At 44.1% G+C, this 24,622-nt stretch overlaps 2 protein-coding genes across 5 annotated transcripts in view; one reads left to right on the forward strand and one right to left on the reverse strand.

Moving 5' to 3' along the window:
* Positions 1-7,470, reverse strand: part of RPS6KA5 (ribosomal protein S6 kinase A5) — a 190,441-nt gene extending 182,971 nt beyond the window's left edge. For all 4 annotated transcript variants that reach the window (XM_073349430.1, XM_073349429.1, XM_073349427.1 and 1 more), the window contains exon 1: positions 7,104-7,470. In XM_073349430.1, coding sequence (XP_073205531.1) covers positions 7,104-7,176 — 73 coding nt within the window. In that variant the 5' untranslated portion in view covers positions 7,177-7,470. The remainder of the gene's footprint in view (positions 1-7,103) is intronic.
* A 346-nt stretch (positions 7,471-7,816) lies between these two features.
* The window catches only part of DGLUCY (D-glutamate cyclase), a 104,293-nt gene continuing 87,487 nt past the window's right edge, over positions 7,817-24,622 (forward strand). Inside the window, exon 1 of the mRNA XM_073349432.1 lies at positions 7,817-8,324. The gene's annotated coding sequence lies outside the window, so the exon portion shown is untranslated. The remainder of the gene's footprint in view (positions 8,325-24,622) is intronic.

The raw sequence follows: 24,622 nt of genomic DNA on the forward strand, positions 1-24,622 counted from the left end.
CTGAGAAATGAAAAGGGCGAAATCCCCTGAAACCTGTAGTCCAGTGTGAGCTGAGTAATTGTTTTTGTGTTTTGCTTATGTTTGAAAAATAAGGCTGCTCGGAGAGGCTCTGGGTGTGACTCTGGGTTCTTCAGAAGTGTAGGACAAGCCAGCATCTTATAGTGTCCTTCTGACACCATTCAGGCTGGAATGCGAAATTCCTGCTTAATAAGTCCAGTAACGTACTCTTTGCTCCAGGGAGATGAAAAGCTTTCAGAGTGATTTTGTTGCACATGCAGAAATTCCACAATTGGACCCCCTCTTGACATAGTTTGATGGACTTCAGGAAGACTTAAACCCAGTGTATAGGTGTTTAACTCCAGCATGTTTATGTGGAGAGATTACTCCTGCGACAACCAAAGGGCTAGAGACTGAAGGTGCCTCAAGCGGGCACCCCAGACGATCACTGATACACCTATAACAGAGGTGGGCAAACTACGGCCCGTGAGCCACATCCAGCCTGCGGGACTGTCCTACCCGGCCCCTGAGCTCCCGGCCGGGAAGGCTAGTTCCCGGCTTTTCCCCGCAGCCACGCCGCCATGCAGGGAGCGCTCTGGCCAGCCACTCCTGCCGGGCAGCACAACTTGCGCCCGCCCACCTCCCAGACTTTCTAATAAGCCAGTCCTGCCACTCTGAGCAGCATAGTAAGGGGGCAGGGATCGGGGGTGTTGGATAAGGGGCAAGGGCTCCTGGGGGGCAGACAGGGAGCAGGGGGCCATGTGGAAGAGGTTTTCAGTTTGTGCATTATCCTGTTAATCATCTGGATGGGATGGAGGTTCTGGGGGGGGGCGGGCAGTCAGGGGACGGGGGGCAGTTGGATGGGTTGGATGTTCTGGGGGGGGGGCAGTCAGGGGATGGGAAACGGGGCAGGGGTTGGATAGGGTGTGGGAGTCCCAGGGGGCCTGTCAGGGGGCGGGGTGTGGATAGGGTTCCAGAACAGATGATAGAGATGGTACAGTGTCTCACCCTTATTGTAAATGGTTTGCTTGGTAGAAGCTGAACCTTGGTGGGCAGAAGCTCCAGTTGCTGATGCAGACTGCCTGTATTTGAAGGGTTTCCCTTTCCTCCTAGACATGTCAGCTTGTTTGTGCTAATACAAAGATTGTCTAGGCTGGCTGAAGTTTATACTGATGTCACTTAGGAGGTAGCACATATGTTCCTAAAGAGCAGAGTATTGTTGGGGAATCTTTAAGAGACCTCACTCATTAGGGGATTTTGGGGTGGGTTTTTTTTGCGGGGGAGAGGGGGAGGGAGAGGGAACAGCTGAAGTCCTTCAGAGGCAGATCCTCAAACGTCGTCTGTTAATTCTTAACAAATGCTTAAGAATTCCAGCCACAGACTGTCACGTTGCTATGGCATTTTCCACCAAGCAAGAAGTTGTATCCACTGTATCAGTGATTGTCTGAACAGATGTCTTTTTTGACCAGATGACCTTCTGAGACAAAATGTCAAACTGGTCTCTATAGACTTCTGACAGTTTGGATGAGAGTTCTAAGACTGAGTCCCAATTAACAAAAGAATATTTTTTAAGCAATGCCACACAGTTGGATATCCTCATGTGGAAGCTCACTATGGAATAGGCTTTTCTGGCAATCAGATCTAGTCATTTAAAGGCCTTCTCCTTAGAAGCAGACTGTATTGGGATCTGCTTGGACCTCTCATTTGAAGCAGTAACAACCGGGGAAGCTGGCACTGAGTGCATAAAGAATTGCACAAAGCCTTGTGCTGGGACATGGTATTTTCTGTCTGCCTTTTTAAAAATGGCAAGCTGAAGTCTACCAAAGCACTTGTGTACAAGTAGTATTTAATTAGCAGGAAGGACAATTCTTCCAGATAGGCAATTAAATATTTAAGAAGAGATGAATTATCGGTGACCATTGAAATCCTTCAACATGCTCAAGGTCTTAACTTGGGTGTAGGAACAGGCTACAGCAGAAATTCCAGAAGAATCTCCTTACTTGAGTTCCTCCCAGATCATTCTATTTTGGAAAGGAAAGATATGCTGTGAAACCAGACCCCAAACCTTGCAGATCTTTCAGCATCTACAAAGGGAAAAGGCCACCCAAGCTAGCAGAACGGCCAAACTCAGGAGCTAACTAAGCATTTCCCCAAGTACTCTCTGCAGGACCAGTTTGACGATGGTGGAACAATGTGCATCCCCAGCCCTGTACCAACTACTCATGGGCTTTCCACTTCCCAAACCTGACCTACACATTTACTACTCTTGAACCCATGACCCACATGGTTCCTAACCCTACAGGACTCCCTCCTGAAGGCCGGAGACCGTGCCACAGTCAGTTTACTGCTCTTGGAGGGAGGAGGGGAGGAAGGAGGGGCGGAAATTGACACACACTACACTCTCCAGTCCATATGGAGAGGTGATTGAATCTAGCCCCTTGTGAAGTGCTGAGCACCCTCAACTCCTATTAACTTCAGTGGTAAGTGAAGGCATTCTGCACCTTTCAGAAGGCACTCAAATGTAACTACTATGCAGTTTTGAAGCCACTCTTGGGTTAATACAGCAAATAAACATATTAGGAACAAGCCAACAATATGGTACATTTACCTACATTTCTCAAATTTGCAAGCCACACTGGGTTGAGCTATAAAATTTTATCTATTTTAGAACTGTAAAAAACCTGCAAACCCTATGATAAAGATTTTCTACATTCGGTTGTTTATATAAACAGCTTGTACGCATCACACTCAAAGTAGAGTGACAATAAATACTATTATTAAAATGTCAGAAATAGAATATAAAATGCCTGGAACATGCCAGTCATTAAGGTTTTATTAGATATGAAAAGTATAGCAATGCTTTATTCCTTCTAAGACACTAATCTAATTTTTTTTCAATTCTACTGTCATCCCTACTTTTAATTTTATTTTGAGAATGAACTAGAAAGAGAGAGGAAAAGGGTTGATAAAAATGCAAACTGAAAGTCTTGATTTCAGCATTAGTTCATGAGAATCACTGTGACTACAAAACATTGTTGAAAGGGACACTGCAAACTAGTTCAAGCCAAAAGTTTGACCTCCTTTAAAACTGTTATAGTCCCCAAAAGAGAAGTCAGTGCACAGCACTAAGGGTTCAGAAGTTGGGGATGCTAAACTCTATTACAAGTAGTTATAAGCAAGACAGAAAGATGGCAGGGAATACTAAGTTCTTTCATAACTTTTCCAGACAATTCAAGTTACACTAACTGGTCCTGAAGGGATCCACATCTAGCCTTCCTTAGCCCGAAGTGCTGACCCAATACCAGTGTGGAGGGGAAAAGAAAGGTTTAAGTGGGGTTTATTGAGGCATTCTGGTCAACATTTTTTTAAAAAAAATTCAATACCTCTGAACTTTTGTAATATCTTCCAAGTAGGCTACATTTGAAGATTTTTTTTTTTAATTTAAGATTGGCACAGTTAAAGGGCAAGCTGCACATAAGACCCCTTTTGTCACTCTCAACTGCATCCTTCAGAATGATAGGCCTGGCTTCCTCCACCTCTGTCTAGGTGGAACCCTGCAGTCCAACCACTCAGACTAGATCTCTAAGCTACAGTACCCGGTTTCTCAACTGTGTTAACCTGATATGCCAAGTTTTGGCACCTCTAACCTTTTCCATCAAGACCTTGTGACTCAAAAACAACTTCTCCCCCCCCCCCCCAAAAAAAAGAAAAGATAACATTTATTTAGGAAAACAGATTAAAACAACTCCTTACAGAATCCCAGTCCACTACTCTACTGGCTCTGCCAGACCTATTCAAGAGATGGGAGGGAACTATTGAGGGATGTGTTTATGTGTAGGGGAACATGGAGCACAGGAAGGAGGGGGAAACTGAGGTGTATACTCTGGTTGTTTTGGTGATTCAAAGCAGTTGTAAAACTAGCCTAACCAACTAGTATGTTCTGACTGCTTAGTGCTGCTCCAGGGCAGAACAAAGCTACCATATCATACCAGTGAATACGGCCATACTACCCACCACCTGACCAGGATGGTGATGGCAACTGTGAAATGCTCTGAGATTAAAGAGGCTAAAAAACACAAACCTCAGTAATAATGGGAGATTTCAACTATCCCCATATTGACTGGGTACTTGTCACCTCAGGACAAGATGCAGAGATAAAAGTTTCTGTATACCATAAAATGACTGCTTCTTAGAGCAACCAGTCCTGAAATCCACAAGGGGAGAGGCAACTCTTGATTTAGTCTTAAGTGGAGTACAGGATCTGCTCCACTGTATCTGAACTGCTAGATAATAACCACAATAACATAATTAAATTTAACATCCTGGGGAGGGGGACACCAAAGAAGCCCACCACGGTAGCATTAAACTTCAAAAAGGGGAACTACACAAAAATGAGGAAGCTAATTACACAAAAATTAAAAGATACAGTCACAAAAGTGAAACGCCTGAACGCTGCCTGGAAGCTCTTTAAAACCACTGAAATAGAGGCGCAAATTGAACGTATGCCCCAAATTAAAAAATATTGTAACAGGACCAAAGGAGTGCCACCATGGCTAAACAATAAAGTAAAAGAAGTGGTTACAGGCAAAAAGACATCCTTTAAAAACTGGAAGTCAGATCCTACTGAGGAATATAGAAAGGAGCATAAACTCTGGCAAGCCAAGTGTAAAAGTATAATTAGGCAGACCAAAAAAGAATTTGAAGAGCAACTAGCAAAAGACTCAAAAACTAACAGGCAAAAATAATTTTAAGGACATCAGAAGCAGGAAGCCTGCCACACAAAAAGTGGGACGACTGGATTACTGAGGTGCTAAAGGAGCACTCAAGGCCATTGAGGAGAAGCAATATGAATTATTTGTATCGGTCTTCACTGCAGAGGATGTGAGGGAGAGTCCCACACCTGAGCCATTCTTTTAAGATCCTTGCAATTATCCCAAACAACAAGCATTATAAATTCAGAACTAAGGTTAAACTTGAAAGAAATGTAAACATGTTAAGATATAGTTAATAATCATATGATCACTGCAAGGGGTTACTACAAGGTAGATTTAACATTGTTTATGTGCCCTAACTGTACATTTCCTTAATTTATTTTTTAGGAGAATAACTATAACAGCCCCCATGATGTACTTCACCCTAAATTACTGATATGTACTCTCAACCTTAACACCAATCTAACCATTTTCTTGTCTGGCAATTAGGTAAACAAGCATCTTTACTGAAGACACAAAAAGAAGTTTATAAAAGCCTTCTGTTAAAAATACATATATGGACTTTTCAGAGCTAGAAAGAATTTAAAGTAAGGGCTGACCAAAATCAAGAGTGATAATAAAGAAACCACACTCTCACATTTCAAAACATTTCTTTATTCCATATACCATCTTTGTACAACTGTGTTAGTTTTTAGTTATAAAGCAGTCTGAAAGATATAAAATAAAGTTGTATTGTGTTTACGCCTACCACACGACCTCACACACCACCCTATCTCAAAACTGAAGGTGAATTTGTTCTGTATCTACACTCACTCATTTAAAAAAAATAGAAAGGAGAGCAAAATTGCAACCCCTATATAAGGTAGTATGGATCTAGCTGTCAAAAAGACTGCTTCTCTCTCTGTGCTGCAGTGACAGCTGAGGTCAACTGGGGAGCTTTTGTACACAGTCCTTAGATCTGAATGTCTGGGGGTGGGAGTCTGCACTTTCTCAGTGGTGTGTCCTTTGCTATTGAATTTACTTTCACAAGTGATCCATCAAAGACTGAATCTCTTACACTTTGTCTTGCAGGTTAAGACCTCTCTCTCTCTCTTTTTCTTCACAGAAGTATCATATTATTGTTTTGTGGTGCAGCTAATTTTACTTTATTTTGGGGCTGTAGGGGAAAAGAGAGGAATTTTTTTTTTGGTTGGCATAGGTAACAGGATATGGACTGTTTTAAAATACGGTGCATGAATTTTATCTATGTACTGTGTGCATTTTGTAAACTTAAAATAAGCCCAAAACTTCCTGTCACATTTAAGTTTTCGAAGGGGTCTTCAAGTAACAAGATACCAAAATCATCCATAAAACCACAACTTACAACAGCATTCCTACTGTGTTTTGAAACATTACACAGCATATTTTGTTTGTGCAAATATTTCCACACAGAGTTTTCAAACTGCTATCTAATTATGAGGAGGTTTGAAGATCCAGACAGAAAAGTCAATCATCTATCAACATACCAAAAAAAGCTGTACTTGCCACAGCTGTGGACACTTAATGATGCTTTAGAAAAAGAAAGCATGGAATTTTAAGTGGGCAGAAGGGGAACTGGTGAATACTATAGTAAGATGCAATGTATTGGACCATTATTTCTTAAAAAGCACCTTTTAAAATACATATAAAGAAACTAGAACTCAGGTCCACACATGGGAAAATACGGTGAATTTGTGGTAGGCAACAGGCATTCTCCAACCATTTATGCCCTTCAAAACCCTCAGACACTATATGTTAGGCAAATTTAAAGATCACCCAAAACCCAATACTAATATATATCCATATTTTTAAAAGGCCCCTTTTCCTGTTTCACCTCCACCTGACAGACAGTTTCGCCTTCTCTTTTCCCAGTTCTCTCACAAGCGCCTCAGCTCCCTCGAGTCTCCCTTCTCCTCCCACCCCAGCGTCCATGCTCAGCGCTTCTCTCCCGTCACGGACCCCTCCTCACTCAACATCCTCCGAGCCCCCCTTGGAGCCGCCACCCCACGCTCCCCTTTCCACCTGTCTTCTCAGTGTCCCTGCCCCCCATACTCCCTTCTCCGCTCAGCTTTCATCTCCCCCACCGCACCTCTCGCCCGATGTCCCCCTTTCTCTCCGTCGATGGCCCTACCCTACCGCTCCATCTACCCCAGCTCACCCTGTCCCTCCCTAACGTCCCCAGCCCTGCTACGTCCCCTGTCCCAACCTCGCGTTGCCCTCGCAACCGTTCCCTGATTGACACCCTTGCCCTCTCCTCACTCCGCTTCCACCGGCCTCATCCACGGCTCACCCGCGTCCACCTCGGCCCTGAGGAGGCCCACACCCCCACGTGGCCGTCACCCCCTCTCCGCCCCGGGGTGCTGCGCGGTCACTCACCGTTCTTCAGCTCGTGCTTGACGGTGAGGAGGGGCAGCTCCCCTTCCTCTGCAGAGCCGGAGGTTCCCTCCATTTTCTCACGGGCTCGCCACCCCCCACCCCTCTGCCTCCCGCCTGGGGTGTGCGTGTGGATGAGGGGGGGTCACCGTGTCTGGCAGGATTTTATTGTTCGGAGACGTATTTGGGGGTTAACCATAACATTAAACAAACAAAAAATAAAAGCAACATTAAAATCCCGCCTCCCCAAAATACAGTCCCTGTAGCTCCCCCCTCACTCCGGCTCCCCTGCCTACCCAACAACAGTGAGATGGGAACCTAGCCCAGGCGGCGGGACGGGGGTGGGGGGGGGCGCATACGAGGAGGAGGACTAATAAGAGACTCTACTCACTGTCCTCCCTCCCCTCATTTCTCCATTCCTCGGAGAGGAAGGGTGGAGAGCTGAGAGCTCATTGGCGCGCGCGCCTGCACATCGAGCGACGGTTGGTCAGAGATCGTTGGACATTAGGTCCCCACTCCCTATCCGCCGAGTGGCGCGCTGCCCTATTGGTTGAGGGTTGCGCTAATCGCTTGCTCCCCCTGCCTTCCCTTCTTTCGTTTCCCCCGCCTACCCGACGTTTTATTTGTAAACATTCCCGCCAGCCCCCTGAAGTGGGCGGGTGCTAGGTCGCCTGGAGATGAAGGGACGATGCTGACTGGCTCCTTGCGACTGCCAGTCATTCTAGGCTGAGAGCGGGAGGAGTGCCCCCTCCGGCTCGGACCTCCGATAATTCTGGGAAAAGGAGGGGCGCGATAGTGGGGGGGAGGGAATAAGAGGTTACCCCCCCCAATGAGGCGACCCTAGCTCTCCTATTCCCGGAAAGCGGAGATGGGTCCCAGGGCTAGCTGGTCTGCCAGCCCCCTAAGGGGGAAGGTGGGAGAAGGAAGGGAAGAGTTCGCCCCGCCCCCTGTTGCTGAGGGGGAAGAGAGAGAAGATGGTTTCCGGCCCTTGGAGGTGGGAATACTAATGAGAGAGACAGAGCGAGACGGGAGCAGTGAAGCGGCTGCTGGGAGTACAGCGCCGTGCGCTACCTACTTGTTAGTGAGGAACCCCGGTGGTAACTTCTGTGCATCTGCAACAAATCGGTGGGCCCCATCCCCGAGACCTGTCTACATAAACGAGAGGCAAAAGCTGGGTGCAACGAGGAGGTTGGAGGAGCAGATGGTAACAGTTAAAGGATAACGGTAAGTGTAATAAACAGCCGTCATAGCACACCAGCTGACTAGCCTTTCAAAATCAAGGGTTTTTTTAGGCTCTCTGGCAGAGGTGAATTTTAAGGAAACCACTCAGTCCCAGCAGCATGACTTGCAGCAAAGGCAGGTTCCAGTATGCAGTGTACTATATCAATCTCAGTGATATATCCTGCAACATTAGGTGTAAGATGTCCTAGCTCCATTCCAGAGATACAACAAAACCCAGTGGTCTGTCTTGATCCTGATAACACAACCCACAGCAAAACCAAGTCCCCCAGCATGCAATGCATCCTCTCTCTCACAGCACGACAGCCCATATCTATTTATTTAGGTGCATATACTGTGGCTAAGAGACTTCAAGCTCCCAGTATACAATTTGACACCTCAATCTGAGCAGTATGGTGACTGGAGACAACAGGTAGTGGCACATATGGGGAGCATAGATCAGCATTCGTGTCCGGCTCCCCATCTTTACCCACCCCAGGCTGGGGAAGCTAATGATCCAACCACTGTGCCAGCAAATGCATGTTGCACATATGCTTAGAAGTGGCACATATTCCACCTCACCTCATTTGGCATTCCTGCAGAGCACAGAAGTCAGGGGTTAAGCCAGTCTGAACAGTATATAAATTGAAATTGATTCTCCCAGATCTTTGGCAGGTCAGCAGAAGCAGATACCTTTCCTTCCACTGAAAATAGCTGATATGTACACAGGATTGTGGAATGCAGCTTCTAGGATGCAGCTAGAGTAGGCACTGCTGAATGGTACCAGGCTCGGGGACAGAAGAGAAAATCATCTGGCCCAGGCTTATGTTGCAAACAGGTTAAGATCCAGTTTCAATACAATCAGCCTTTGCACTAAGACAGTGTTGGCACCTCTTCTGGTTTTACTGCAAGTCTCACACAATGTGGTAAAAAGAAAAGGAGGACTTGTGGCACCTTAGAGAGTAACACAAGTCCTCCTTTTCTTTTTGTGGATACAGACGAACACGGCTGCTACTCTGAAACCTGTCATTACACAATGTGTTTTTTTCTTAAAGATCGTGCTATGAGAATCAAATTGTCAGTGCAGGCCTTAATTGGACAGGCTGTTAGAATATTCCTGTTTAAAGGGAACAGGGAGGTAAAGGAAGAGTGATGGATATAGTTTTAGAATGAGTGTGTCTATGTCTTTAAATACATATGTGGCTTAGTGTTTCCTGTTTGCACGTAACCTTAATGTAGGAGGAGGAAGCAGGAAGAAAGTCTGCTAGGAAGAGACTCCGGCTGCATGGTGTCAGAGCAAAGTTGTCTTTCCTTAGAATTGTAGCAAATACAAAAGAGCATTAGATTCTTTTCTGGGGAGAAATAAGAGACAGGGTAAAATGGAAGACAAAGATTGTGTTTACTTGAAGATAAAACAGCCTTTGTAACAGGTGAAAGGCCAAACTAACAGTAAGATAGTGTAAATAAGCAATGTTAGACTGTTACCAGATACTTGTTAAATGTGATGGGGGAGTGTTATGTCTGCTGTTATACTCACTAAATATCTTGTGGTGTGAGGAGAGGAGAACCTATTACAGAAATACATCAATTCATGAATAGGTATTTGAGTTATGTAATTTGGTTTATTTTCATATTAAGTGGGCTGGGAGATATATTAATAGGAAACTGATTTTTTGGTTAATTTTTAAGAAAACAAGAACTGTGCGTTTAGAATTATATTAGGCCTTCACGCTCACTTAGATCTCTGCAGCTTTTACATTGTGGAAACAATATGCCACCTGTTAAGCATATTCCTATGTTTCCCTCTGACCCAGAGATAATTCTGTTAGTGATAAGTAAGGCTAAGTTTTAGTCAGAAGTATTTTTAGTAAAAGTCATGGGCAGTAAACAAAAATTCACAGCCTGTGACCTATCCATGACTTTCACTATATACCCTTAACTAAAACTTGGGCCAAGGGTCCCCTGGGGGGGCGGTCCCGGCAGCGTGTGGCCTGGGACCCCCGCTGGTGCTGGGGCGGGGCGGCAGCATACGGCCTGGGACCCTTGCTGGTGCTGGGAAGGGGCAGATGGTTGGCGGGGCTGGCAGGCTCCCTACCTGGCTCCAACCAGCATGTCTCTGCAGCTCCTAGGGGAGGGGTGGCCAGGAGGGCTCTGCACACTGCTCCTGCCACAAGCACCAGCTCCACAGCTCCCATTGGCCAGGAACTGCAGCCAATGGCAGCTGCGAAGGCGGCTGTTGCGGGCAGCATGCGGAGCCCCCTGGCCCCTCCACCTAGGAGCTACAGGGACATGCCAGTGGGAGCTGGGGACCACCCCCCCAGGTAAGCGCTGTCCCACACTCCAATACCCTGCCCTAGCCCTGAGCTCCCTCCCGCACCCAAACTGCTGCAACTGCTGGCCCAGGGGCTGCCCAGCTCTGGTAGCCCCTGAGCCAACCGCACTGGCTGCGGCAGAAGTCACAGAAAATCACGGAATTCGTGACTTCCATGACACACATGCAGCCTTAGTGATAAGGTACAGCTTCATTAGATTTACAGTTATGTATTGCAACACTTGTTTTCAGTCAGGCTGTTTGTTGTTTTTGTTTATGTCCTTTCTGTACCATTTGAAAGATTTGCTGTTGTGTATGAGTATTACTATATCATCTACTGGTTAGAATAACAGGTCTGCTCACATTTTACTTCATTTCCCTAATCGGAGTTTGACAAGATGGTGGACCTAACTATAATAATTATTTATTGGGTACTGATTGTGCAGTTGCAGCACTGTGGTTTGAACAAAACTGAGCTTGACTTCTGGCAATTCTCACTTTATGTCTATACTTTTTGACTTCCAAGCTGTAGCTTTCTTTGCTGACGTATCCCTTCTTCTGTTCCTTGTATATTCTCTTTGTACTCCTACTGTCCTTTTTGAGGTGTTTATTCATCAAGTTAGGGCTGGAGCCTTTCCTTGTAATTTTTTTCACCTTATTTGGGATGCAAATTCCAGATAAATGTTTACACCTCTGACTTAAATTTGTAGGAGGTCTGGAATTTCTTTAAGCCCCTGAGCTCTTCCATCCATTTAACTTCACTAACTAGTTGCCTTAGTTTCCCAAAGTCTGCCATTTTTAAATTGAATACCTGTTACTAACCTGTTTTTGATTCTCTTTCCATTTAATTTTTTACCTCATGATCACTCAATCCAAGGCTTTCTTCTATAGCCTCATCACTGTTTACCCAAACCAAGTCGAAAGTAGCATCACCTCTCATCATTCAGGGATTTGGTGAAGAATCCAGTCATCTAGTGCCTCACTGGGCCTACCATTATTAGTAGAGATTAATTTCCAAGCTATAGATTGGAGAAGAAACACTCCCATAATGACAATTTGCCGTAGTAGTTCTCCCTTTAATAATAAGGGACTTCTATCCATGTCCAAAGCTGACCCTAGAGGTCTATAGCAAACCCTTAACACGTGCACAATAGAACCTCTTTTACAGTCCTTCCCCAAAGTGATTTTGGCCCAAATGGATTCTGTTTTATTTCAGAGTAGCAGCCGTGTTAGTCTGTATTTGCAAAAAGAAAAGGAGTTCTTGTGGCACCTTAGAGACTAACCAATTTATTTGAGCATAAGCTTTCGTGAGCTACAGTGCATAAGCTTTCGTGAGCTACAGTGAGCTGTAGCTCACGAAAGCTTATGCTCAAATAAATTGGTTAGTCTCTAAGGTGCCACAAGTACTCCTTTTCTTTCTGTTTTGTTATCTCTTCTCGTTTCTTTACAATGCTCCCTTAGTATCTTTACTTCTTTCTCTCCTGAACAGTACGTACCCGATAGTACCTGTATTCCAGTCATGACTGCTATTCTGCCATATTTCTGTTATCCCTCTGATATTGGGTTTCACAACCTGCATTGGTGGTTCTAATTCCTCCATTTTGGTGCCAAGGCCCCTCACATTAGTTTACAAACACCTGAATTTTTTCTTGACCTCATCCAATTTCCTAGCTGGATTGGGCATAGTTCTTTTGCTGTCCTACTCCTATCTTCTGGTTTCCTTTATCCATTATTATATCCTTGTTTACCTGCTTTTCCTTTCCTGTCTGTTAAAACCAGGTATAAGTAAGTTACTTCTTTCCTTCTGAATCTTGCGTATAGTCTCTCCTGGTTTCTTCCTGCAGACTGCTGCTGGCTCATGTTCATGCTTTCTCTGTTAGAGATTGAATGTATAATAAAATGCTAATTTGCATTGTTACTTTCAATGGCACTAATCACATTTGACAGTTCTGTTTAATTCAGGCAGAGAGCCCAGTTCTGATAGACTCCAATGAAATAAACTTGCTTCTGGTAGTCCATCTCTTATTCTACATTTTGATGCTTTACAGTTCATATAAATACAAACAGGTAGCCATTGATGCCATTTTTAAAGGCACAATGTCAATTTCAAAAAAGTTCAAGTTAAATCTGTTTTCTGATAGAGTGCTATTTAAATAGCATGTGGTCATTTGTTGGATTTTTTTTTTTTTTTAATTTCTGAAAAATATTCAGAAGGGTTTTTCTGCTCCTCTGGGGATATTTATAAGGGTCTTTTCAGCAAGAGAGAGAGAGCAACTCATGCCTCCAGTCCTGAAAGTTATTTTGCTTGGTTGCATCCCGGCACACCCACATAAAGACCTTTCAAATACACAGTTTATAAACTGAAAAACAAGACAGTCTTTCACTAAATCTTAAAGTACATAATTTTCTGACAGAGATGTCATTTTCAAGTTGGTGTTCCTTAATATTAGAGGGCTTTGGATGAACAGCTTGGAAAATACCAAGAAAGTTTCTGATCTAGAGACAGTCTTGTATCAGCAAATCTGTTATATGTGGACATTCAGTATAGAGAGCTATAATTTTTAATCTGCTTAGAAAATATTGTACATTAAAATTAAAGACATCTGTAATTCTGAGTCTGTAATTTTAGTGGGCCCCTTTACATTACCAGTGAATACTATTAGCTTTGTCGTGCTTCTGCAGCAGTCCCAGTTGCAGGAGGCATTGTGGTGACATAACTGCAACGAGGTTCTATTTTGTCTTGCAATGGGCTATTGGGCCCTGTTAAAAGAGTACAAGAAAGGCAGTGTGGTGGCTGGTCTAGCCTGCACCTGGGCTAAACTGTCCCTGGCAACCCCAAAGAAAGAAGGTGCAAGCCACTTCTCTTCTGTCCCTACACTGGCAAAATTATAGGCAGAACTAGTAGCACCCCTTACAATGAAGGGTGCAAAATACTTTCAATTACAAGATCTTGTTTTCAGATGTTTATAGCTTTCAAAAAAATTCTGTCTGAACAGTTAAAGTTTGCAAAGAGTATCAGCTGAAGTGGTTCAGCCATTTCAGAGAATGAGGCAAGGGTCTTGTAGAAAAAGAAGTTATTTGATTGTATATTTAAAGACCATATCATAAGTAAGGCTAAGTTTTAGTCACGAGTATTTTTAGTAAAAGTCATGGACAGGTCACGGGCATTAAACAAAAATTCATGGCCCGTGACCTGTCCATGACTTTTACTATATACCCCTTACTAAAACTTGAGCTGGGGTGCTCTGGGGGGGATGTCCCAAGTGCTGGGGGGTGGTGACCTGGGACGCCTGCTCATGCTGGGGGGGAGGTGGGTGGCGGTGCATGCCTCAGGACCCCTGCTGTCACTGGGTCGGGGGGAGGGCGGGCAGCTGCATGCAGCCCAGGAAGGGTGGGGGAGTGCGGGTGGTGGTGCATGGCCTGGGACCCCCACTGGTGCGGGGCAGGGGGGGCAGTCCAGGACCCCTGCTGGTGCTCGGGGAGGGGCAGCCCAAGCATGCAGCCTGGGACCGCTGCTGTGGGGAGGCCTGGCAGGCTCCCTACCCGGCTCCGATCGACATGTTCCTGCAACTCCTAGGGGGATGGGAAGCCAGGGGGGCTCCACACTCTGCTCCTGCTGCAAGCGCCATTAGCCAGGAACCGCAGCCAATGGGAGCTGTGGGGGCGGTGCTTGCAGTCGCAGGCAGCACATGGAGCCCCCTGGCCCTTCTGCCTAGGGGCTGCAGGGACATGCCAGTGGGAGCTGGGGATTCCCCCATCCAGGTAAGCGCCACCCCTCACATCTATCCACTGCCCTAGCCAAAACCGCTGCTGCTACCCAGCTCGGACAGCACCTGAGACAGATGCAGCAGCCACTGCAAAAGTCACAGAAAGTCACAGAATCCATTACTTCTATGACCTCCGTGATAGAAATGCAACCTTAATCATAATACATATGCATAAGGGGACTGGATTAAGGCTATTTAGGCAACCCTTAATTCTGACATTTCCTAATTTTTGAATGCTTGATTTTGCAACCTTAATATTCCTCTTGGGTAGAGGGGTTATTTTTTTTTTGTTTTGTATGTAGTTATACATTTGTATGGCAGTAACTGTAGAGGCCCCAACTAAGATCAGCACCCTGCTGTGATTGATGCTGTACATGCATATAGCAAGAGACCGTCCCTGTCCCAGAGAGTTTAGATTAAAAAGTAACAGATTCGGGGTAGTCTACAACAGTTCTCACAGAATCATTTTTATATGAGATGAGTTTTCTGTGTGATCAATGAGTGGAAGCAGTGATCACACCCTGGAAAAAGTGGCCTAACAGCTCAGTTATTTCAGAAATAAACACACTAACAAAGCAGGAGGTTTAGGGCTAGAACAGGGGCATCAAAGTCCCAGTTCGCGGGCCATCTGTGGCCCAATAACCTCCCCGCTGCTGCCTGCGGAGGAGAGACGCATGTAGCCACGCTGCGGGCAATGTCTGCTGCAGGCGCTGCCCCCCACAGCTCCCATTTGCTGGGGGAGAGAGAGAAAGACAGCGATACCATCACTGGTCACCAGGCAGAGTCAGCCATGGAGGTGGCGTTGTTTATATTCATTGGGGGGGGGGGGGGGAAAGTAAATCAAAATACTGAACAGAACTATCTGATGCACACTTTGCTGCAATCCTGAAGGTTTCAACTGCTCAGTCACTGAGGCCACACATCAACAAACTGACAGAACTGAAGCATTGCCAGGTGTCTGGAAAACACTATAAACTCTCTGGCAGGCAAAGAATTGTATAAAGTTATATGACAGTTTTATTATTTCTAATTTCTTAGAAATAAAAAATACAATATAAGACCTGCAACCTTAGCTCCATATAAATGAAGCTGTGTGTGTGAATACTGTACAATAGTTTCCTAATACTATTAATTTTCCCATTCTTATCTAGTCTTTGTACTTGCATATTTCTTGAGTCTGTGGCCAAACTGCATTATGATTTTCACAAAATTAGACTGGATATGTAAATTTGCTGTTTAAAGCGTATTTCTTTTCTGATCTGACCTATCACTCGACAGTTCTCTTCTTTCTAAAACCACTTAGTGTAATACTGTGAAAGCGAAGGTTACTACTAAGAAATTAATCCAAACCTGAATAATTCTAACGGAAATGGTAAAACTCTGTCAGGAAATGGGTCATTTCTTGAAAGAATTAGTATAAGTAATAAAGATCTGTTATTGACTGTGGCTTAAATCGTCACACACACTTACCTTAGTCCTACTGCTGTTGTCCTTTGTACACATTGCTTCTCCCTTCAGACAAAATCTTAAAATACAACTTTTTAAAATGTGCATAGTTCTAAATCCCACGTGATAAAAGTACAAATATTTTACTAGTGTTATACTACCAGCCTCCCAGGAAAAGGCTACTAAGTGATCAATATTAAAGGAGAGCAGAGAGGCAACTAATCCTAATAAAGAAGCAATAATGGGCAATTTCAACTATCCACATGTAACTTACTCAAATGTTATGACCAGTCAAGGTTTATAGAAGGAATTTCTCAATAACTTAAACAATTGCTTCTTGGAACAAGTAGTTCTAGAGCAGCTGAGGAGAAGCGATTCTGAACTTAGTCCTAAGAAACAGAGAGGAATTGGTTCATAATGTAACTACTGTTGAGCCACTGACAAATAGTGAACATAATATAATTAAATTCAACACCCTCTTCAGAGGAATCATACCTATAATTGCCACAATTTTGACATTAAACTCCAAAAAGGGGATTTCGAAAAAAGACGAAGCTATTCAATGTGATCCTAAAGTCAAAAATGAGGAAATTAAAATCCTTTGACTCAACAGGGAGGCCACTTGAGTCACAGTTGGCACATGTATCCCTTAACAGAAAAGGGAGCAAAAAGATCAGAAAGAAAACTGATTAAATGGTAGAGTTCAAGAGGTTATTCTAGACAAACCAAGATCCTTCAGGAAATGGAAATCCAATGATAGAGAAACCAACAGAAGTGACAATAAAATGTAAGATGAAAATAGAGCTAAGGGAGGCTTTGAAGAGCAAATAATCAGGAGGGTGCGGGGACAAAGATCTTAATTATGTCAAAAGCAAGATACCTGTGGGGGCATTGTTGCATCTGCTAAACTCCGCAAAGAGTTAAAAGAAAAATTAAGGAAAAGAACAACATTGCGGAGAGGATAAATAAACTTCTAGTCTGATCTAGTATGGCAGTTCTTATGTTCCTAAAATTAGTTTAGGATTCAAAGATTTCTTTAAATGCAATGAAAATATAAAAAAGATTCTGATTCTCTTGGCCAGTAGAGTACAGGATTGCTGTGGAGGGGAACCATTAAATCTCTGCATGGGAAGGAATGGGGCAAACGCATTTGTTAATCTCCCATATAGCCTCTCAATCTGGCTGAGTGGTAGCACTAACAATCTTCAGTGTTTCATCTAGTCATTAAATGGATGGCTGCATTGTGGGTCAGAGGAAGGAATGGTGATAGAAGATGGGGAGGGGGAAAGTAATCCTTTAGGATGCAAAAGAGCCACCAGCATGGAGTGAGGAAGAGAATTCTGCCATTGGGGTTGGGAGAATACAGAACCTTCAGAAATTAATTCTGTAATTAACTTTCTGTGGAAAGGGAAAGATACTTGTTCCTTATGGGTCAGGTTACTAGCTACATCACTTCTATGCCAAAATTCAGATTTCAATTAGTTATCCTCTCATTAAAAAAAACTGGCTATATAACTAAGGACACTTGGTTGAGAACCTGTTCCAACTGTCTTTGAAGTCAATGAAAAGCCTTTGATTGCCTATCATGGCTTTGTATCATTCCCTAAATAACAGTTCCACAGCTAAGCAATATTTGAAGCTTTTAAAACATCAAATATCGTTTGCTTTAAAAAAAAAAAAAAGTTTAGGCTTAATGCAAGAGCCGGCTGATCAGTGTGATCTACAGGTCACATGATCTACAGGTCACATGAAATTTGAGTTAGCATTTACAAGTTCCATAACGGCCTGATTTTCAGAGGTCAGTGAATCGTGCGGGTGCATCAACATTTCTGCAAATCAGGTCACACATTTTTAGATGTAGCAGAGGTGGTCTTTAAAGATTGAAGAAAATTATTGTCTTGGTTACAGGGCTAGCTGCATTTGATCACTCTTTTGTCTCTGAGTGCACCCTCTCATGTGTCAGGCCTTCATCCTTTATTTTTCCTGTGTTGGAATATAGTGCTCAGATAGCCTTCTTAAGCCGAAATATGGTTTAATCTTAACAGTAGGACTAAAGCATGTAAAGAAACATCTGCATATGTCTATCTTACCTATAGGCTTAGCACCTCTTAATAATAGCTCAGGCAGCTCTAACTTCTTCACACACACACACCCAGGTGCCTGTGTCTGTCTGAACAGTTCCCCCAAGAACAGCTTCCCTCTTAGAGAGGGAGAGAAACATTTTTTTCCAGAAAGAGTACTTATGTCTTCTCTTACATGTCCATCACAGTTATAATCAGGAATCAGAGATACTTTAAAGTAATCCCATAAAACATGTAATTGCATGTTGGAGATTGTCCTCCATGGATGGTTCAGTAAAAGCATGTGCTTGTGGTTTCAGTCACAGAACAGGTGTACAGTACAATTAACAGGTTTCTTCACACTATTATTTGTATTATATTAGCACATAGGAGCCCCTGTCATGGACCAGGACCTCGTTGTGCTAGACAATGTACAGAGATGGAACAGAAAGATGGTCTCTGCCTTCAAAGAGCTTCCTATTTAATGTACCTTAATGAAAACATGCAGGTCCCAACTCTAAGAGCAAGAGGCTAGGACAGTCTTCATGTCCATGCTTGACTTTCTTATTGAGACTGCCAGTGGGAGTGCCAGTTGTGGTGGTATTCTTGTTGGGAATGCGTGTCCACTAGAAACAGGACATGGAGCACTGAAGTATACCAATTTCTCTCTCCTTTGAAGGAAAGCATTTCGGACATGTCATTCCTACACAGTGTATATAAACTGTAGGTGCATTTTCTTGTTAATGTTTTCAAGTAGTCAGTGTTTTTTTTTTTAAATATACACACAGACTACTCCCTAGACAACCCCATTAATATTTTTTCAGCACACTGATTTGTGTCCTCTCGTATACTAGATATTAGAAAAACACATCATAGTGTAAGTCAAATTTTTAATCTATTCCATATGGTATAATATCTTGAAATATAAGAAGCTGTTCATTTGGGGCAAAAATGTGATCTGTTATACTAATATAATTAGGGTGACCAGATGTCCCGATTTTATAGGGACAGTCCTGATTTTGGGGGCTTTTTCTTATATAGGCACCTATTACCCCCCCGTCCCAATTTTTTATACTTGCTATCTGGTCACCCTAAATATAATTCTGGAGTAACTCCATTATAACTGAGAACAGCTCACTTTAACAGTCTGCCACTGAATATGAAATATTTTTCCTAGAGTCCAAAATTAAATATTGGGTATAGTACAGTTTACTTCTTCAGAGTGAGTGGAACATTTTGTACAATATTTTTCAAGCTTGAAGTTGGCTACACTCAAAATACTTAGTTAATTTGATCTTCCTGATACCTGAAAAAGCTAGTACTATATTTGGCTGGAAGGGAGACAGAGAAAGAGATGTTAATCTCTTTATATACATCCTGCCAATCTTAACAATTTTTATGCTTAGTGAGCAAACTTCAGGAAACTCGTCATACCATCCATTCTGGTCCTTAGAGAGGAAAAGGTACACATTTGCTTAAATATTTCAAAAACTTTGACTAGAAACACCTAAACTTTCTGACGTCTGCATGAGTGAACCTTGATGTATTATTAACAGAGAACTAATGCCTTGCTCTTCACGAGTTCCCAGCTACTTTTGTGGGTCCATCTGGGGTTTGACAGTAGTGCCTATGATTGTAGTTTGAAGGATTGTCTAGGTTCAAAACTCTCCTTATAAAGCAAAGTTCTGTGTTACTCTTCTACATTTAGCATCCAAAAACAAATAAACACAGAGGGTATATTTCTTCAGGTTTTATATTGAAACCTAGGCATTAGTATTTGACCACCCCATACATAGTACGGAGCTGAGTTTGAAAGCTATTAGTCACTGTGAACTTTTAAAATGGTTTATAATAAAAAAAGTTTTCTTTCTTTTTACAATCCCTTCCCCTCCTATTTCCCAGTCAGGCCACCTGAGAATCATACCAAGCCCCAGAGGCCTGTATGCATACATGTTTCTTTTCAGCTGATTAAATTCCTCTGACCTCCTGTTTTTCCCTACAACAAGAAGCTCGCTAATTAATCTTCCTTCAGATATGAACACTCTCCCATCCCTTCCTAATATCAAGAGCCCTAACTGCTAAACACTCCCAATCTCATATATAGAATTTTTTATATTTTAATGGGAATTAGGCACCTAACCTGCTTAGATGCTTTTGTGAATCCGATTGGGGTTGGATTCAGAAGGGGGACCTCAGGCACTTTAAGTCCTAATTTAGATTCTCAAAATCCCTGCTCACTGTTGCCTAACCTAAATTTCCTAAGCACCTAAGTTTTCACTGGTAAAGTCCCCTTAGCACCTCTGCTCGTGGACATGCACAGCCGCCTCAGACCTGGCACCACCCAACAGCTGAGTGCTTAACTCACACTTAAGCCCCAGTGGCAAACACAAAGTAGGGAGTTGGAATTATTATTTATGCAGGGTCTTACCAGGACACTAGTTTAACCATAAATTCTTTTATTAAGATCAAAGGCCAGATGGTATTCATACAAATTGCTCTAAACATACCTAAAGAGCCTAAATAAGCAATTTACTACATCCAAAATAGTAATACAAGATTTATAAGCATTTCATCGAGATATTTATAAAAGGGCTAGACTCAGAGGTGTTGGGACCCATAATGGTTGGCTCCAGCTTGGTCAGGCATATATTAGCAATGAAACCTTTAAGAGCTTACTCTTTTTACCCTTTAACAAAGAAGAGACATCAGTGCCAGTTATCTGACCTTAGCTAAGGCCAGAAGAAGCAGTTTCTTATATAGTCAATTTACTGCATCTGGAACCCTATTAACCATATTTAATTACTATTACTTCAATCCAAACCTTAAATAACACTGGTATTTCAAAAGCTTACTTCAAGTTTAACAGAACAACTCTTCTTTCTTACCACTTCATTCTTTTTGGTCATGTGCTTTTCGCCTATTGCTCATGCTAATATCCAAACTCAATTTGAAACCATAGTTCACACACATCTAATGTAAGCTTATATTCCTACATAGGGTTCCCCTACCTATTGCCTGGTCCAGCAAGAGATTGACTCTATAGCCCAGCGGTTAGGGCACTCATCTAGAAGGAGTTCCAGTCCCTTGCTCCAATGCCTATTTAAATATTTTATACAAAATGGAACAGCTTTAACAGGAGAGATTGATCCAGAGCTGAGTGATTAGGGCACTCCTGGGAAGTGGAAGACCTGGGTTCAAGTCCTTGCTTCCTATTAGGCATAGTTGGGATTTGAACCTGGCTTTCCCACATTATGGCAAAATGTAAGCCACATCACCACCACCTCCTCAGCTTTTCTTGAAAAAGGGCTGGCCTAACTTAAGTGCCTAACATCAGGAGGGGGTTCACATTTGTGAATGCAAACTTGGGGTGCAAACGGCACCTAAAAGTTAGGCTGAGCATTGCTATGCTTAAGTCCTCCTTGTGAATTCTAGTCTAGGTACCTATCTTCATCTTTAGGCACCTAAATACCTTCATAAATCTGGCCCATGGTGACTACTTCAGTGATAGTTCCACTACAGTTAATGAAATAGGAGCAAACATATCCCCCAAGTTTCTAAATCCCTCAGCATTAAGCCTTGGTCTACACTAGGACTTTAGGTCGAATTTAGCAGCGTTAAATCGATGTAAACCTGCACCCGTCCACATGATGAAGCCCTTTATTTCAACTTAAAGGGCTCTTAAAATCGATTTCCTTACTCCACCCCTGACAAGTGGATTAGCGCTTAAATTGGCCTTGCCGGGTCGAATTTGGGGTACTGTGGACACAATTTGACAGTATTGGCCTCTGGGAGCTATCCCAGAATGCTCCATTGTGACCGCTCTGGACAGCACTCTCAAGTCAGATGCACTGGCCAGGTAGACAGGAAAAGAACCGCAAACTTTTGAATCTCATTTCCTGTTTGGCCAGCGTGGTAAGCTGCAGGTGACCATGCAGAGCTCATCAGCAGAGGTGACCTTGATGGAGTCCCAGAATCGCAAAAGAGCTCCAGCATGGACCGAACGGGAGGTACGGGATCTGATCGCTGTATGGGGAGAGGAATCCGTGCTATCAGAACTCCGTTCCAGTTTTCGAAATGCCAAAACCTTTGTCAAAATCTCCCAGGGCATGAAGGACAGAGGCCATAACAGGGACCCGAAGCAGTGCCGCTTGAAACTTAAGGAGCTGAGGCAAGCCAACCAGAGAGGCGAACGGCCGCTCCGGGTCAGAGCCCCAAACATGCCGCTTCTATGATGAGCTGCATGCCATTTTAGGGGGTTCAGCCACCACTACCCCAGCCGTGTTGTTTGACTCCTTCAATGGAGATGGAGGCAACACGGAAGCAGGTTTTGGGGACAAAGAAGATGATGATGATGAGGTTGTAGATAGCTCACAGCAAGCAAGCGGAGAAACCGGTTTTCCTGACAGCCAGGAACTGTTTCTTACCCTGGACCTGGAGCCAGTACCCCCCGAACCCACCCAAGGCTGCTTCCTGGACCCGACAGGTGGTGAAGGGACCTCCGGTGAGTGTACCTTTTAAAATACTATACATGGTTTAAAAGCAAGCATGTGAAAGGATTACTTTGCCCTGGCATTCGCGGCTCTCCTGGATGTACTCCCAAAGCCTTTGCAAAAGGTTTCTGGGGAGGGCAGCCTTATTGCGTCCTCCATGGTAGGACACTTTACCACTCCAGGCCAGTAACACGTACTCAGGAATCATTGTACAACAAAGCATTGCAGTGTATGTTTGCTGGAGTTCAAACAACATCCATTCTTTATCTCTCTGTGTTATCCTCAGGAGAGTGAGATATCATTCATGGTCACCTGGTTGAAATAGGGTGCTTTTCTTCAGGGGACACTCAGAGGAGCCCGTTCCTGCTGGGCTGCTTACCTGTGGCTGAACAGAAATGTTCCCCGCTGTTAGCCACGGGGAGGGGGGAGGGTTGAGGGGGTAGCCACGCGGTAGGGGGAGGCAAAATGCGACCTTGTAACGAAAGCACATGTGCTATGTATTTAATGTTAACAGCAAGGTTTACCCTGAAAGAGTGTAGCCACTGTTTTATAAAATGTGGCTTTTTAAATACCGCTGTCCCTTTTTTTTTCTCCACCAGCTGCATGTGTTTCAATGATCACAGGATCTTCTCCTTTCCAGAAGCTAGTGAAGATTAGAAAAAAACGCACTCGTGATTAAATGTTCTCTGAGCTCATGCTGTCCTCCCACACGGAGAGAGCACAGACGAATGCATGGAGGCAAATAATGTCAGAGTGCAGGAAAGCACAAAATGACCGGGAGGAGAGGTGGCGGACTGAAGAGAGGGCTGAAGCTCAAATGTGGCAGCAGCGTGATGAGAGGAGGCAGGATTCAATGCTGAGGCTGCTGGAGGACCAAACCAGTATGCTCCAGTGTATGGTTGAGCTGCAGCAAAGGCAGCTGGAGCACAGACTGCCACTACAGCCCCTGTGTAACCAACCACCCTTCTCCCCAGGTTCCATAGCCTCCACGCCCAGACGCCCAAGAACGCGGTGGGGAGGCCACCGGCTAACCAGCCACTCTGCCACAGTGGATTGCCCAAAAAAAAAGAAGGCTGGCATTTAATAAATTTTAAAGTTGTAAACTTTTAAAATGCTGTGTGGCATTTTCCTTCCCTCCTCCACCACCCCTCCTGGGCTACCTTTGGTAGTCATCCCCCATTTGTGTGGTGAATGAATAAAGAATGCATGAATGTGAAGCAACAATGACTTTATTGCCTCTGCAAGCAATGATTAAAGGGAGGAGGGGAGGGTGGTTAGCTTGCAGGGAAGTAGAGTGAACCAAGGGGCGGGGGGTTTCATCAAGGAGAAACAAAGAACTTTCACACCGTAGCCTGGCCAGTCATGAAACTGGTTTTCAAAGCTTCTCTGATGCGTACCGCTCCCTCCTGTGCTCTTCTAACTGCCCTGGTGTCTGGCTGCGCGTAACCAGCAGCCAGGCGATTTGCCTCAACCTCCCACCCTGCCATAAACATCTCCCCCTTACTCTCACAGATATTGTGGAGCACACAGCAAGCAGTAATAACAGTGGGAATATTGGTTTCGCTGAGGTCTAAGCAAGTCAGTAAACTGCGCCAGCGCGCCTTTAAACATCCAAATGCACATTCTACCACCATTCTGCACTTGCTCAGCCTGTAGTTGAACAGCTCCTGACTACTGTCCAGGCTGCCTGTGTATAGCTTCACGAGCCATGGCATTAAGGGGTAGGCTGGGTCCCCAAGGATATATATAGGCATTTCAGCGTCCCCAACAGTTATTTTCTGGTCTGGGAATAAAGTCCCTTCCTGCAGCTTTTGAAACAGACCAGAGTTCCTGAAGATGCGAGCGTCATGTACCTTTCCCGGCCATCCCACGTTGATGTTGGTGAAACGTCCCTTGTGATCCACCAGAGCTTTCAGCACCATTGAAAAGTACCCCTTGTGGTTTATGTACTCACCGGCTTGGTGCTCCGGTGCCAAGATAGGGATATGGGCTCTATTAATGGCCCCACCACAGTTAAGGAAACCCATTGCAGCAAAGCCATCCACTATGACCTGCACATTTCCCTGGGTCACTACCCTTGATATCAGCAGATCTTTGATTGTGTTGGCTACTTGCATCACAGCAGCCCCCACAGTAGATTTGCCCACTCCAAATTGATTCCTGACTGACCGGGAGCTGTCTGGCATTGCAAGCTTCCACAGGGCGATTGCCATTCGGTTCTCAACTGTGA

This window comes from Lepidochelys kempii, chromosome 6 (assembly GCF_965140265.1).
Source record: "Lepidochelys kempii isolate rLepKem1 chromosome 6, rLepKem1.hap2, whole genome shotgun sequence".
Classification (NCBI taxonomy): domain Eukaryota; kingdom Metazoa; phylum Chordata; order Testudines; family Cheloniidae; genus Lepidochelys; species Lepidochelys kempii.